Genomic DNA, 16,352 nt, shown 5'->3' on the forward strand with positions numbered 1-16,352 from the left:
AATCAAACCCAAGAATGATTTTTAATGTAGTTTCAACTATCTACCTATTTATCTATAAATCATAATATATCTATCTATCTATTTTTGTATAAATAATGAGTTATTGGCCACCAGCAACAAAACCTAAGATATTCAATGTGGTTTTAACTATCTATTTATCTATAATATGTCTATCTATCATAATATATCTATCTATCTATTTTAGTATAAATAATGAGTTATTGGCTACGAGCAATCAAACCCAAGAATGATTTTTAATGTAGTTTCAACTATCTACCTATTTATCTATGTATCATAATATATCTATCTATCTATTTTTGTATAAATAATGAGTTATTGGCCACCAGCAACAAAACCCAAGATATTTATTGTGGTTTCAACTATCTACCTATCTATCTATGTATCATAATAAATCTATCTATCTATCTATGTATCATATTATATCTATCTTTCTATTTTAGTTTAAATAATGATTATTGGCAACCAGTAACCATACCCAAGATATTTATTGTGGTTTCAACTATCTACCTATCTATCTATGTATCATAATAAATCTATCTATCTATCTATGTTTTATAATATCTATCTATCTATTTTAGTATAAATAATGAGTTATTGGCCACCAGCAATCAAACCCAAGATATTCAATGTGGTTTCAACGTTTCTCCTCAAGGAAATTTTTTGTTCTTAGACAATATGATATCAGGGATCTTAAGGGATAAGGCAAATGGGCTTAAGATTAAGAATATTAGTTAAAAAGTTTTGACGAACATGTTCTAGCATTCTTAAATGGCTTCAATCCTGGCTAGGGCAAATATTTCTTTAAAATGATGTCTATTAATTGAAATATTTAATATTTTTGGATAATCAAGACTAATAAAAGATATTTAACAAACCGAGAATGTACGTTAAAGTCTAAACAAGGATGACAACATCCATAAGTAGCGAAGCTCGAAAATTATGGAAAATCGTGTAAACTAAAAAATTTAGGAACGAATCTTCATGAAACTTGGTGAAAATATATAGAACATAATTAATCCCTGAAAATTTCAGCTCACTATCTTTTATAGGAGCCGAGAAAATCACGTATCCCTCTTTCTGTCTCTAACAGACGGACGGACGGACGGACGGACATTTCGAATTATAGAGTAGCTTTGCTATTAAAAATACAGACAGAAATCTTTAAATCTTACTTATACTTATTATGTAGGTACGTTTGTAAATCAAATCAGGTAACCCGCGACCGTGGCTCAACACGTAGCGCATCCGCTCGTCGTCGGGAAGGTGATAGGTTCGAATCTCTAACTAAACTAAAGACGTTAAAAATGGTTCCTACTGCTGCTATGTCAGATGCGCGACATAAATAGTTAGAGTAGGGGGAATGCCTTGGCCCAAAACAGGCGCAACTCGTTACCATGCACAGTTGGGACTTCTCAGACAAAGGTCGTGCATCACAGAGAGTTGGTTGTCTGTTGGATGTTACTTATTCTAATATCCTTGTGTGTTTGGACAGAGAAGGGTGCGTAACAGTCATCCTTAGTTCTCCTGGATTGCTGGACCAGGACCTAGACAGTACACCAAGTCGAAATGGTCCTGAACTGTAATCCCGCCCGTACGAGGTAATCTACTAGGTAAATCAAATCAGGTTAGCCATCAATGAAATCTAAAGAAACATTGAAATGGACGGACAGACGGACAGAAATCCTGTTTTGTATTATTGATGTTGAGAAGAAAAATTGTTAAATCAGGAGAGTTTAGATGCTTGCAGTCGAATTGTTCCGACACTGCTGAACTAGGGATGACCATACATTATCTACAATTTTTTAAAAATTATATATTACTTGTAAGACGTGAAGCTACGTAAAAAAAACTTAGTCGTTGTCCGTCAGTAGTAAGTTTTAAAGAGTCATGATGTATGTAAATTCAATGATTTTTTTGTAACACAGCCTCTCTATAGTTAGGGTTTTACGACCGATCTTCCTTCTTTATGCAATGCATACGTTTATTCTGTTCTTAACATGTTTGAAAATTTGATTTAATATCAAATAAAATTAAATAATTATGGTAAGATGATTTAGTTAATTATGGTCACAAAACTAGGACGTTATATTGCAAAGTTGGAGGAAGAAAACAGGTTCAAATATCCATTATATTTATTTGGTAAATATAGAGATATATTCAAAAGATATATAAATCAGACTTTGTCAGAGATCTTGAGGGATAAGACAATGGATTTAAATTGATATACATCATATTCCTCAGATAAGATAAACAAAATTATTGGATGGGTGAAAAGTTAAAAACCAACCAATGAAAATTCAATAAAAGTACCTAACCAAAGTTTTTATTCAACCACTTGCTTATAAAACTTTAGATACCAGTGTAATTTATAGTCCAATTTCCCCTCCCTCTCTAGACGTTATAAAAACTAACATTAAGAAATTTTGAGTTATAATTCTTCTAATATTGAATAGTTAACTGAATTAATTTAATTAAAAAGTTTCCGATATTTTTGGGTAACTTTAGAATAGGTAGGTAGGTAAAAGTTGAATATCTATCCCTGTTTCTCTCTATATAAAGAAAAATATAATGTGTAAATATTTGCCAGAATTCTGAAGTCTCAGGGATGCAAGGTACCCCAGACAAATAATTCTACCACCAATACATCTACAAACAATAATACTAGGCAGGATATTGGAATACATATTAAAGATTTGCTTTTTAATTTTCTGGTTGTAGCATCGTCCCAAGCCTTTAAGGGAGGGCGGGAAGGTCAGGAAAATACCACTCCAAGATATTTTAAAGCTCAGAACAATTTCAGACCTCCAATTTCTGAGATCTTAAGCTTTAGACATAAAACCTTAGGTACTACTGAAAATTATGGATAAGGAGAAGATACCTGATTATGAGAAAAATTATGGGGCCAACAAAACTGGTAGGTATGAATTGGTTTTGAAGCCATACTGAAAAAAAATTCTTTAGACCCTGAGTTATTGCTATAACATACAATAACTCTTGCTACAGGTGTCCCATATTTATCCAATTTTATAAATCTAAATGAAAAGCAATGTTTAGGTAAATTTTGTATCAAATCTTAGATGTTTAAAGTTAGAAATCTATCTATCAATGAACAAATCAATTCATTATAAATAAATTTTAATAAAGATGTGTTTTTAAGCTTCTTATAGCATTATTATAGATTTTGAATTAACCGTTTAATTCAAGGTAAATGTGTCATATATTATTTGTTTTGTTACCCATTTTATCATTCCTCTATCCGTGGCACTATCAGACCGCCAGTAGGACCAACTCCAAGCATCCCTGACAACAGAAATCCAATCAGACCAACACAACGACCAACAACAGCTGTTGGTGGTCAACTTCCAACATTAAAGGAATCTTTCTATGATTATTATATTCAGAGATTGTCAATAAAATATTAATTTTTAGCTTTTAGGGAATACTTAGGTCATAAATAGGTTCAAACCATTTAGAGTTTGACCTAAAAGACAAAGGTCTTGTTATTAAATGGTTGGTTGCCATTGGAATTGCTTTTAAAAGATATTATGCAATATTATTTATGCAATGAGAATAAAATTTAGATTTCCTTGAAGATAAACAAAATTAACCCCTTCTGTAGGTTAAAATTTTGGCTGAAAACCTTTGGACTCTACAGTTTAGAACCAACCAATCAAAAATCAAAAGAAAATGCCCAAAGTTTTTGAGCAAAGGACATGTTACAAAGCTCTGGTAACAGTGTAAGTTACAGTCCCTCCAAGTGAGTAGGAGTATAAATCATAGAATGAAATTCTGTAGAAGGCAGCCAGTAATGCAGATCCCGTTCTTGGAGCTTTAACTGAAAAACTCTTGTCCATCGATGAAAATAATGCTAGGAGATTTATCACTTTTGATACAGGTACAATGATAGTTAGATAGATAAATATTACAGAAAGAAAGAAAGACAGACAGACAGACAGTTAGACAAAAAACTGACAGAAAGACAGACAGTTAGACAAAAAACTGACAGATAAACAGACAGACAAACAGTCAAACTGACTGAGAAACAGACAGACAAAAAGACAAACACGTAATTATAGACAGACAGACAGACAGAAAGATAGACAAACAGACAGACAGACACACACACACACACACAGACGTACAGAAAGACACATATATAGATAGATAGACAGACAGATAGACAAACATACAGACAATCAGACAGACGGACAGAAAGAAGGACATACAAACAGACTGACCAACAGACAAAAAGACAAACAGACAGACGGATAAACAAACAAACATCTAAATATTGACAGACAGACCGAAAGATAAACAAATAGACAGACAGACAGATAAACAGACAGAAAATTAGAAAGTCACAGAGACAGACAGACAGACGGACAAACATATAAACAAACTGACAGAGACATAGATAAATATTTTTTCATTGAGTTTAAAAATAAAATCTTTTCAACATAATAACCTAATCTCTTGTTTAGGATGCAAGACTCGAATTGGGAACCCTCAAGACTGCTCTAGTAGCCCCCTGTTCACAGGTCTTGTTGGAGATATATTAAATCGTCCTATCTACCAGAAACTGAAGGCCCTGTATGAGAATTATGTTCCCGAAGTCACAACGGTAAGTTATTCCAGGCGAAGTTTTTCTACAGTTTGATTTGGTTTGTTCAAAATTGATAGATCTGATCATCTTAGGAATCTTAGAATCATCCTATTTATTTTAATCCGTGCCCACAGATTTTTACTTTGGGTAGGTACTCATTCTAAATCTTGATTGGTTGTTCAAACTAGTAATTCAATCCAAAGAAAGGGTAATTTTGTTAATCATCATGGGTATGTAAATAAATTTATTGGCCCTGGTTAGTGTGTAAAATCTATCGGGAATAGTCCCTTTCGTGGTAACACCCCTTAAGGGGTAATTCGTCGCATTTTTAAAATTGTATTTGATAGGTTATTTTAGGTTATATTGGGTTAGGTGATTGCCCCACAGGGTTAGGCAATTGGCCCCGCAGGGTTAGAGCCCCCCGCAGGTGCTAGAAATAGGAGAAAACTTACTGTGAAAAAAACAGAGAATCGCCCCTCAAGGAGCGTTGCCATGAAAGGGACTATACCCAATCTATCTAATGTTAAAAATCATATCTATTTATCAGTCTAACTATCTATCTATCGATCTACCTTCCTACCTATCTATCTATCCAAGGTTGAAGACCACACTGGAGCCGAACAGAAGGAAGAGAAAGAATTGCTTGCTGAAATAATGAGCACAAGAGTTATGACTATCTATCTACCTATCTAAATATACTACCTTTCTATCTATCTAATTATCTGTCTATCTAAGGTTGAAGACCACACTGGAGCCGAACAGAAGGAAGAGAAAGAATTGCTTGCTGAAATAATGAGCACAAGAGTTATGACTATCTATCTACCTATCTAAATATACTACCTTTCTATCTATCTAATTATCTATCTATCTAAGGTTGAAGACCATACTGGAGCCGAACAGAAGGAAGAGAAAGAATTGCTTGCTGAAATAATGAACACAAGAGTTATGAAGGAGACTTATAACTTTCTCAGGAATAGTAATTTTATAATGTAATGGTAGAAAAGTTAAGACATTGATTGACTGATGCAACCTATTAAGCTAACGATTGAAAGAACGTGTTTATGAACTTAAGAAACTAGTTTAATTTAAAGGCTGCAATGTACCTACCCTCCATGTAAATATTACACTTTTGAATTTTTTTAGTATGGCTGAAAAATCATGTAAAGCATCGTATATTAGACAATTTTCCACAAATATTAAAATAAAAATCATAAAATCTTACAATTTTTCATTTTACTATTCGCGTAAAGCTTAACATGATATGATAAATAATAATCTCAACTTAAAACCTAGTTTGACCTAAAGAATTTTAAATAAGTACAATATCTACCCCTGTAACTTAAAATCTTAATAACGGCTTGTAAAATTACTTGAATTACAGACAAAACAAGCACTTCAATGGCACAGAACAGGAATTGACAAAATTTTATTAAAGTTGTATTAAGAAAATTTAAAGAATGAAAAAAATAAAATTTTGTATTCCGTCTGTCCGTAATAGATAGCTCAATTGTACTTTTGATTTCCAATTTGGCATGAAGATTCGTCTAAAAAAACAGTCAAAAGACCCGTTGATTGCATGACCTTTGTCTGAAAGTCCAATCTGTTAATGGAAATTGGTTGCGTCTGTTTAGAGCCTAGGCATTCCCCCTACTCAATATATTTTTAGCGCTAACCTAGATTTTTAAAGTCTTTAGTTATGACGCGGATTTGGTCAAGGTTCGAACCTATCACCTTTATCAACAATTGGATAAATAAATTTTGTCGAATGCAGGAGTTTAAAAACTTGTTGGACGAACTTTGGTTTAGTGTCTACAGCAGAGGAATGAAAATTAAAGGTGAAAGATAGATAGATAATCTTAGATAGATAGAAAAATAGATTACATTATACCTTCAGACAAATTTTGTCGAATGAAGGAGTTTAAAAATTTGTTGGACGAACTATGTTTAGTGTCTATAGCAGAGGAATGAGAATTAAAGGTGAGAGATAGATAGATAGATTGGTAGATATCTAAACATAAATAGATAGATTGCAGGAGTTTAAAAATTTTCTGGATGATCTTTGGTTTAGTGTCCACAGCAGAGGAAAGAGAATTAAAGGTAAGAGATAGATAGATAAGCTTATAGATAGAATTTAGGGTTTAAGATTGATAGACAGATAGAAAAATATGTGAGTAGAATGATAAGACTATCAGACAACTATTTTTCATATCTATCTAACTATCCGTCTATCTTAATCTAAATTTCTATCTGTCTATTAAGGATCAAGTGGATTTGAGCACGTATTTCTGGGAGAAAAGAAAGAAGGACAAGTTCAAGGATTTCATAATTGGGCTTATTTCTTCTTCCTTGAGAAAAGAAATGAGGTTTGTATTTTTTTATGCTTTCTGAAAAAGAAATATATTTTTTAATCTTTTCAACAATTAATTTTTCATTTAATTTTTTATGACACTAAGGGCCTCTCAAATAATAAATTGCTTCAAGATGTTTGTCTGTGTGTGTGTGTAATTTATGGAGGTAATTAATTAAAATTCTAATTAGAGAAATATAAAAAATCTATAAAATTGTTTACTAATAATTATTGATTATCGCTTGAAAATAACCAATAACTTCACAGGCTTTCAAAATGTTCCAATTAAGTTGGATAATTCTGAAACCTATAAATTTTATTAGTATTATGGATATGTCCAAAATTCACAAAAGTGATTCTTTTTTTAATTAGTAATTAATATCTACATTTACATAAATCAAATTTGGGTTTGAATATTGCATCAAACAACCAAATTCATTGTAAGAGATGGGGAGAATTCTTTGGCCAATAAACAGGAGTAACTAATAAACATGCTCAGTTAAGACATATATACTAAGCTATAAAAATTGGAAATGATTTTAATGAATATAATAGATTTGAAATCTGCATAAAATTTTAAGGAATTTTTATAAAATTATTTTTTTGTATAATTCTTTATCTTTAAGCGCAAATACAAATTAAGTTAAATAATTTTGACATCTGTGATTGGTGGATTGAAAACTATCTGCGCATTGATTGGAGAAGCGTAAGTGACGTACATCATTCAACCAATTAGAGCGTAGGTAGTTTCAAATCCACCTATCCTATTGGTCAAAATTTATAAACTTAAATTGGATTTGCGCTTTTAAATAATGAATTATATAAAAAACAAATTTTATAAAAAAATCCTTTAAATTTTATGCAGATTTCAAATCTATTATATTCATTAAAATTCTTTCCAATTTTTATAGCTTAATATATACAATTTACCAGTAGCAGTAGTTAATTGCAATAGTAATTTGCATAAAGTAGAGTATATCAAATTACTTCATCTTGAATTCGTGAAATTGATGGGTTTGTTGATCTGTGACATTTTCTAATACCTATAGTGTTTGGACTAAAAATGAAACTTATTGCTCTTAGCTGTAATTGGCTTTTGGACCTGATGTTCCCGCCTCTTGTGTAATTTATTCATAAGAAAAGTAAAATCAATCGAATTTGTCACAACCATAGTATTTCCAAGCAACAGAAAAATACCATGGTCCGATAATATTTAGCCACTTAATAATTTTTAATGTCAAAATCAAACTCTGGGAGGATTCTAAAATTTCTTCAAAAATTGTGTTTCTACCTGGATTTGGATTTTGCAAAGAATACACTGACTTTGACCATACAAAAGAACTAATGTTTACATTTAAACCTACAGATAAGTTAACAAGGATGAGAATATTTATCACCAACAAAGATTACAGAAGTTACTTTTCCCCTGCTTTTGCATCCCACACAGGAAGTATCATCAATGTTGGACTTACAGAGCACCATTACATCAATATTCAAGTAAGGATAATATCATCTGAACCACATACACAAGATATCAGTGTTGCAAAGAGTAAGAAATATGAAAATTGTGTAGATGAAGCAATTCAGTTTGAATTTGAAAAAAAAGTTGGCTGCAATCCACCATGGTTGTCCAAAAACAATCACTGCAATGGAACATATAAAAACAATTTCCTGGAAAATGTTACAGATTTCAGTAGAGAATATGTAGAGAAACTAATATCATTAGAGAACACTAAGATAGAAGAAGACTGTATGGGCACTGTTACCACACTTTTCCAAGTTGAAACCAGGAAATTTCTTTCAAATATGTTTACCAAAAAGTCTTATGGAAAAGCTCTCATAAAGTTTAACCAAAAAGTTGAAGTAACAGATGGAGTGTTCAACTACAGTCTCTTTCAGTACATCATTGATGTTGGTAGTTCATTAGGACTCTGGCTAGGCTTGTCAATGCTTGGCATTTATGATTTCTTCACTGATGCATGGATACTCATCAAGAATGTTAGAATTGGCAAGTTTACTAATACTAATAGCAAGTGATATTTAACTAAAATTCAAACCTTTGAAAATTTCAATGATATATGAAATATTATCCAAAATAAGGCTTTTAACATTCTGCAAGATTTTAAACATTTTATGTCAAGTTTTAGTGATTAATTAATTTATAGATGACTGTATTATGTTACTAAATTGCGAAAATTATTAAAGTTATTAATATTGGTTTTTGTTTTTATTGTATACTTAATAAATCTAAATGTTATTTTAAGTTTTTTTTATTTAGTAGGTAGTAGTAGTTTATAAGCATAATGATTGAGTTTAACATAATATTAACTTTTCTACAGTTAGGGCATGTCATTTATATTTAGATAACCAGATTAAGTTTGAAAATTACGGTATTTGTGTCATTTTCACTTAAACCCACTGTAAAGATTTATAAAACAATAGTAAATAATTTGAAGATATAGAAACTTTTTACAAAATCCAAAGAAAAAATATGCCAAATTAAGAAAAGACAAACATACACACAGAAAAAGACCATTGTTTTAGGCTCTTTGTTTGATACCTTTATTTGTTACCTTTTTAAAAATTTTCAACCAATCTTAGATTGAAAAGCTTTGCACGCAGCTGATTTTATGTTACACGTTTCAGGCAATTTATGTCTATTTTAGTTGAACTATCTTGGCCATTGGAAGAACGTTGATCTCGGAGGGGCTGGAAATGCCCTGGAGTTCACCTTTAAATGGGGACAAGGTAAATTGTATACAACCTGCTGTTATGTCAGACACACACCACCAATGAAATGACGATAAATGTCTTCGTTTCAGAATAAATGTCTTTTCTGTAAGGTTATGAAATGGTTCTAGGTTATTGAGGTGACGGGTTCAAGTCAGGAACACACAGCGTCATTATAAAGAGACTAAAAATCATGAAATACATATTAATAAGAAAGAAATTGCAATCAAAGATTTTGATGTGTTACTGTTCAAAAACCTAATGCATTTTTTTTAGAAACTACTCGCCTTTGTGCCAATAATTATTTCTAAAATTTTTAAATATATGTTCTTTTTTCATAATAGGTAATATATATTTTTTTTTCAGAACAAAAGCCATTTGGATCTATGATTATTGGAACCTCTCCTGAATTAGGTAAATTATAATTTTAAAAAATTTACTTTTGTGTTTTTTGTAGCGACGCTATTGGCTGATATTTAAAGAACCAATGAAAGGGATGGGGGACTTGTAGTTATTTTTTACTTTAATGCCTGCTTTTATGGAAAAATATTTTAACTTACGTTTATTATTTTTTTAGAGATGGCAATCTATACAACATGTTTACTGGCTAAAGGAGAAACAGGGTAAGTGTAGAAGTAGAGTAGCTGTTGTTTTTGCTGTTGTAGCCCTGATTCTCTGAAGTTAGGACGAGTGAAAGCATGGCTGAAGCTGATTGATTGCCAGAATCCTAACTTACTACAAATCTCACTCCTTACAACCTTAGGGCATCTAAGGGAAGGTTGTGTGATCATTATCTGACAAATTGCGACAGCTATAGAGACTTGAACTCGGTTTCTCCCAACCACAGCGTGGAGCGCTAACCACTACACTATGGGACACCCTAGTAGAGTAGCTTCTTTTGACAACACCATTCTGTTTTTTTTTGCCTGCAATGATATACAACTTATACCTAGCTGAATCTTTATCAATTTATTTAGTTAGTTAGTCTTGTATGCTTTATCTATCAAATTTTAACTTCAAATTTTAGTTTTAAGAAATACAAAATATGTATCTTTGGAGGGGGGTGGAGAGGGGGTATTTTTATCAAGTGAAAATTTCTCTGTGGAGACCCATCTCGGTTTTACGGTTAGCGAGATCCTTAAATACACAATAACATATAAGACAAAAAGATGGAGACATCCCTATTACTTTTATATAAAGATCATTACTTATCCACACTTATGTTATTCAAACCCTAGGTATCTTCATATTGCCTTTCTTAAATCTTTGTCTACCCTGACCTACAATTAATGAATGTATTCAGGTGTGCTGTGAGCCTGGGAGGAAACAAAGTTGACGTAGAAGTTCACACCTTCAGTCGTCCCAACAATGTCAGATATATTGCCAGCTCATTCTTCAACTTCTAAGAAAGAAAGAAAAAAATCATATTGTATACAGTTTTTCGCTGATATTAAAATGAAAAATAAAAAAAAAACTCCAGTTTTGTCACCACCAAGGGTTCGATAGTCGGGGCTAACAATAGTTAATATTATTTTTATTTTATTATTTGTAGAAAACTGTCAATAATACGATACAAACATGGTTTTTCAGTATGGCTAAGAACTGGTTATAATCCATCGGATATTAATCGGTTTCAATCCTTACTGGAAAATTATTAACTACTGACAAAAGAACAACATAGATCTATAAAAAATCTAATATGAATCTTTCATTAATCTCTTGAACACTGCCATATTTTTTTTTGCTAAATTTTATAATAAATTTTTCAATTAATGATAAGAAATCCGTCAAAAAAAAAAAAAAAAATTAATACCTACTCATTATATGTACCTATGAAACCCTTTTGACAGTTATATTTTGTATTATTTAATAACATTTACCTAACTTATATTTTTAAATAAGCATAGAATTAGATTTATGATTATTTGAATTTTCATGATTTAAAAGTCAAAGAATAGTCAATTGCCTTACTTTAAAAATCTAATTAATTTGCTTCTATTTTTTTGTGTAAATTTAATTGCAGATAGATTATAAAATGTGGTTCCCAAAGTCTCTTAATGCCTGTAATATGACAGTACATTAGCAGATCTTCAAGGCTGTAATCCTACTGCGACAACAGTTTTGAAAAAGTAACAAGAATGGGACATTCCAGTGCGGGGGGAAGAAAGGCGGAGACAGGATTTATAGCCTTTATACCAGAGTGGATTGCACAGCAATATTACAGGTGATTGATTGATTGATAGATAGAAAAATTGATAGATAGATTGATAGATAGAAAGATCGGTAGATAGATTGATTGGTAGATATATTGATAGATGTATTGATTGATAGATCTATTGGCAGATATATTGATAGAATGATTGAGTGATATATAATATAGAGTGATAAATTGAGTGATATATAGAATGATAGATTGATTAATTGATGGAGAGATTGATAGGAGACATGATTTTTTCCCTTACCCTGAGTGGATTGGACATCAATATTAAAGGTTTTTAATTGATTGTTTTATTGATTGATTAATTAAAGAAAAGAAAATTATAAAGCTAATAGCATTTACAGTGAAATTGTTATGACCTTTAGAATAATAGATTCTTTTTTTTTAGACATGGTCTGTTTTGTGCTTCTCAGCCTCTGCCCGTCCTTGTTTTCTCAATAATAGGTATAAATATGAATTTTCAGTATGACTTCAAAACCGGTTAATTTGTGCTGGATTAGAACCAGTTGTAAGCAATACTGAATCATGTATCGCATTGTATATTAGGCCGCATTCCACAAAAAAAATCATAACATTAATATCTGTTTTTACTAGCCCGGGCATTCGTCCCCTTGGGGCAAACATAACAAAAATTTATGATATAATTTTTAATTTTTATTCAGGTTTGTTTGTATGTTGGTCTGTAATATTGCTTCTGTATATTTTTGTTTATTTCCCGGTGTAATATTATCATATCTAAAATATTACCTAGTAGTTATTATTTTCAATATGTATTATTTATTAAAGGTATCCTATGGGCATGTTTTCCCCTACTTTCCTTTCAATTCTACGGTGGTAATGCTAAAATTTGGACTGAAGATCCTAATAGTTCCAAAGACAGGTAAAATTATCAATCTACAAATCGTAGGTATTTTTTATCTATCTATCAATCTGTTCCAATTTTGAATGATCTACATAAATCTTATTAAAATATACCTTATTTTCAAATTTTTTATCTTTTCATATTTGTTATCTATATCTTTATTTCAAAGAAAATAAAACTAATGAAGCATACCTATGATTCAAAATTTAAAACTAAATAATTATGCAGAATCATTTCAAGACTTTATAAAAGTATTTATTTTAGTTTTAATAGTGAGCGACCAAGATGGCTCGAAAAACCTCCAATAGCTTATGTACAGGTGAAATCTTTTCTCAAATTTATAAATATACAATCTCTTTGCCTAAATATCTATGGAATTATCTTTTTTCTGGAGGTTATGTTCCTAGGGACATCTATATTTTTAATACTTGTTACTTTTTAAAAGTAATCTTTTTTTTTTGGGGGGGGGGGGGGAAGGGGGGGATGAGTAATTTTTTAAGTGACAATTTCTTCGGGGGATTCGATTGGTTTAATCCTCCTAAAAGTAGTTTAAGTTATATGAAAATGAGAAACTTCACTGTAAAGTAGAATCATATAGGTTAAGTGGCTAGCAAAATTATTCGCTTTACCCTGACATTCTGTTACTTTTCTTTTTTAGCAAGTAATGGTAAAATCAGCTGTCCATCCATACTCACAAGACCTTACGCTGATGGATGCTTTTAGGTTAGTTGGTTAGTTAGTTTAAGTACATATCAGCGTCTGTACAAATTTAACATGTTGGTTTATGTTTTTAGGAAAATTTAGTGTCCGATTATGTACATAGTAAGAATATTCTGTACATAAAGTTTTTCTCGATTTTAAAAAAATAAGTAGGTATCTGTCACTCTTTTTGTCTGCTTCTTTTATTTTTGCTTTAACAATATTAAAAGAACGTACCTACTTCTAGGTTTATTAGGTTTTTGTAGATTTAACTATTGGTTAAAAAATGGAAGTTTTTTTTATTTGTAGGTACCAAGTAATGAAATTAAAGATAAAGTATTAATGTCAATAATTGAGAGAACTTGTTTTTAAAACAGGGAACAGTATAATTTACAGAGATGGTTTTTTTAAAGAAGAATGCCGCGTTTTTTCGATAATTTTTAGACCTGTCGTCTTCATTCAATCAATCATTATTATGAAAATGACTTGTAGGATTAAAACAGAGTATACAACTTAGGAATTCAAAATTTTAAAATTATTATTTCAGCCATTTGTATTATGTCTAATAAAGCTCTAAAAAGATGCATTAATTAATATACAGCAAAAATGGATTTAAAATTATTTATTTTTCTTCTATAAAAGCCACCTACCAACAAAAGCGAAATAATTAAATAAAAAGTTGTATACTCTGTTTAAATCCTACAGCGCCTTTTCATAATAATGCTTGATTGAACGAAGACGACAGGTCTAAAAAATGTCGGCATTCTTCTTTCAAAAATCCATCTCAGTCCAATGTCCTTTTGGATTTTTAAAAGAATAATCTAATAGTTATTTCTCGTATCGTATTATAAACGGCTTTCCGCGGATATAGAATGTACAATTATAAGATTAAAACTAGTTTTTAAAACTAGTTTTAATCTTATGATTGTACATTTCTATATTCGTAGAAAACTGGATATAATACGATGCTAGACATAGTTTTTTCGTATCCATGAGAACCGGTTCCTATCCACCGGATTCAAATGAATACGAGAAAATGTTTTATTTAAAGGGGGCCTTTGGCGAGTTCATTTAAGCTTCATTTGTCTGATATTGTCAGCTTTGTAGATAAGGTAAGTACAATTATTTCTTTATTTTCAATTAATTTACTTCAAGTTTACTAAAAATGCAGATTTGTTGCGGCATAACATGCTTCCATGATAAGAAGAATCGGACTGAAATGCTTTCACACAAAGTTCCTTGTTAAGCACTGCTGTTAACCACCACAACTTTCCCATTTATTTTTGAAATAATTAAAAAATTAAGTAAGTGGTAAGCAGTTATTCGTTTGTTTGTTTATTACTTAATACTTACATTGGGTATTGCAGGGATAGGTCAACGAAAGTAAAGAGATTTTAGGAACACGCAGCAGTCAGGCAAAGGAGTAAACATTCCCCTATCCCCTATTTACTGTATATATTAAAACAAGGGGAGGGGTTATCAGTGCTCAGCGGGCACTCAGTGCGAAAGAATCCGAACTGGTACAGTAGTTGGCAAGATCTCAAGGCACAAAAAGTAGACACACTGTCAATTCATCGCCTATAAACTCAAATTTAGTTTTATTTTCACGAATATGAAAACTTGGATCTTATTTAGGAAACAGGACTAGATATGGATCACGAATGTAGAAGAACCGATGGTCTTTCTCCAAGATACAGGTAAAATATTTGATAATGAGAAGTTGTATGCCATTTGAAGCAAAAAAGCAACCATTCAGAAATTATTTGTAGGTACTGTTCATATCAGGCTTTTAAACTTTATTGTTTTATATAATACTAGCGGCTGGGCCTCAGCCTCTAATGTTTTTGTATCCAAAAGGGCTAGGAGGGGGTTAAAAATAGCATAAACCATCTTAGGAGTTATAAAAATAGAGATCTTAACATGGAAACAAAAAATATTATTATGTAGGTATCCATTATAAAATCTTAAAACCAACTTAATTGAAATTTTCTAACTAAAATCTTTACCTTAATTTCCTTATTTTTTAGAGTGAGTCTTGCTCATGTGTTACCAGATTATGGATGTTTAATCATGTCGCCAGCTAATATCTGGAAAAAGGACCCTTTGATATTTCAGGTACACAGATAGATAGATAGACAAATGGATAGATAGATAGATAGACATATAAATAGATAGATAGACAAATAGATATATAGACTATGGATGTTTGATAATATCTCCATCTGATATCTGGAAAAAGGATCCATTAATATTTCAGATAGTCTGATAGATAGAAGGAGAGATATAATAATGGTGTTATACTAGACTGATGTATTGTATATATAGATGACTACTTAATATATAGATAACACTAAAGTTACAGCTCTGAGATTTGGCATGGCAGTTGCTTTAAAGAGGTACAATATAAAACTTTGAAGAAACGGCGGTGGAACCGCCACTCTCACTGGAAACCGCCGTTTCCCACCGTTTTTTTTGCCTTTTCTCGCCAAATTAGACAATTTTCAATTATTTGAGATAAACTTTTTTTTCATAAAAATTTCCCTTTTATTTTCACTTGACCCTTTCAAATAAGTGCAAATATATTGAACAGCATCATACTTCTAGTAAAACCACACTTATCTTCTCCTGCATTAGCAGCCTTCCACTTTCCTGTCGTTCCTGATATTTGAATTTAGCGAGAAAAGGCAAAAAAAATCGACGTGAAACGGCGGTTTTCGGCTGCAGCGGCGGTTTCGACGCCATTTCTTAACAGTTCCATATTGTACCTCTTTAAAGCAACTGCCATGCCAAATCTCAGAGCTGTAACTCTTCATTTAGTTGAGTTCCTTTAACTTTTAGTTTTGGTTTTAAAAAGTGTCACTTCCGCCTCCCC

The 16,352-nt window shown here is 31.4% G+C and overlaps 2 protein-coding genes across 6 annotated transcripts in view; both read left to right on the plus strand.

Moving 5' to 3' along the window:
* Positions 1–1,713: 1,713 nt before the first annotated feature.
* LOC145318799 (uridylate-specific endoribonuclease A-like) lies at positions 1,714–11,725 on the plus strand. Its single transcript, XM_080160387.1, has 14 exons — positions 1,714–1,790; positions 2,095–2,134; positions 2,609–2,686; positions 3,293–3,392; positions 3,817–3,916; positions 4,503–4,642; positions 5,498–5,592; positions 6,003–6,033; positions 6,393–6,459; positions 6,884–6,987; positions 9,638–9,719; positions 10,068–10,115; positions 10,279–10,324; positions 11,005–11,725. The coding sequence occupies exons 1-14, from the start codon at positions 1,721–1,723 to the stop codon at positions 11,105–11,107; spliced, it is 1,104 nt and encodes a 367-aa protein (XP_080016513.1). The 5' UTR covers positions 1,714–1,720; the 3' UTR covers positions 11,108–11,725.
* SCAP (SREBP cleavage activating protein) overlaps positions 11,719–16,352 on the plus strand; it is a 58,746-nt gene continuing 54,112 nt past the window's right edge. For all 5 annotated transcript variants that reach the window (XR_013879533.1, XR_013879534.1, XR_013879535.1 and 2 more), the window contains exons 1-8: positions 11,719–11,925; positions 12,308–12,363; positions 12,706–12,799; positions 13,046–13,100; positions 13,440–13,504; positions 14,532–14,592; positions 15,116–15,177; positions 15,508–15,595. Coding sequence is in view for 2 of the 5 variants with exons in the window: in XM_080160384.1 (XP_080016510.1) it covers positions 11,840–11,925; positions 12,308–12,363; positions 12,706–12,799; positions 13,046–13,100; positions 13,440–13,504; positions 14,532–14,592; positions 15,116–15,177; positions 15,508–15,595 (567 nt within the window). In the remaining 3 variants the exon portion in view is untranslated. The remainder of the gene's footprint in view (positions 11,926–12,307; positions 12,364–12,705; positions 12,800–13,045; positions 13,101–13,439; positions 13,505–14,531; positions 14,593–15,115; positions 15,178–15,507; positions 15,596–16,352) is intronic.

Source organism: Acartia tonsa, chromosome 5 (assembly GCF_053477335.1).
Source record: "Acartia tonsa isolate MP-2025a chromosome 5, ASM5347733v1, whole genome shotgun sequence".
Taxonomy (NCBI): Eukaryota; Metazoa; Arthropoda; class Copepoda; order Calanoida; family Acartiidae; genus Acartia; species Acartia tonsa.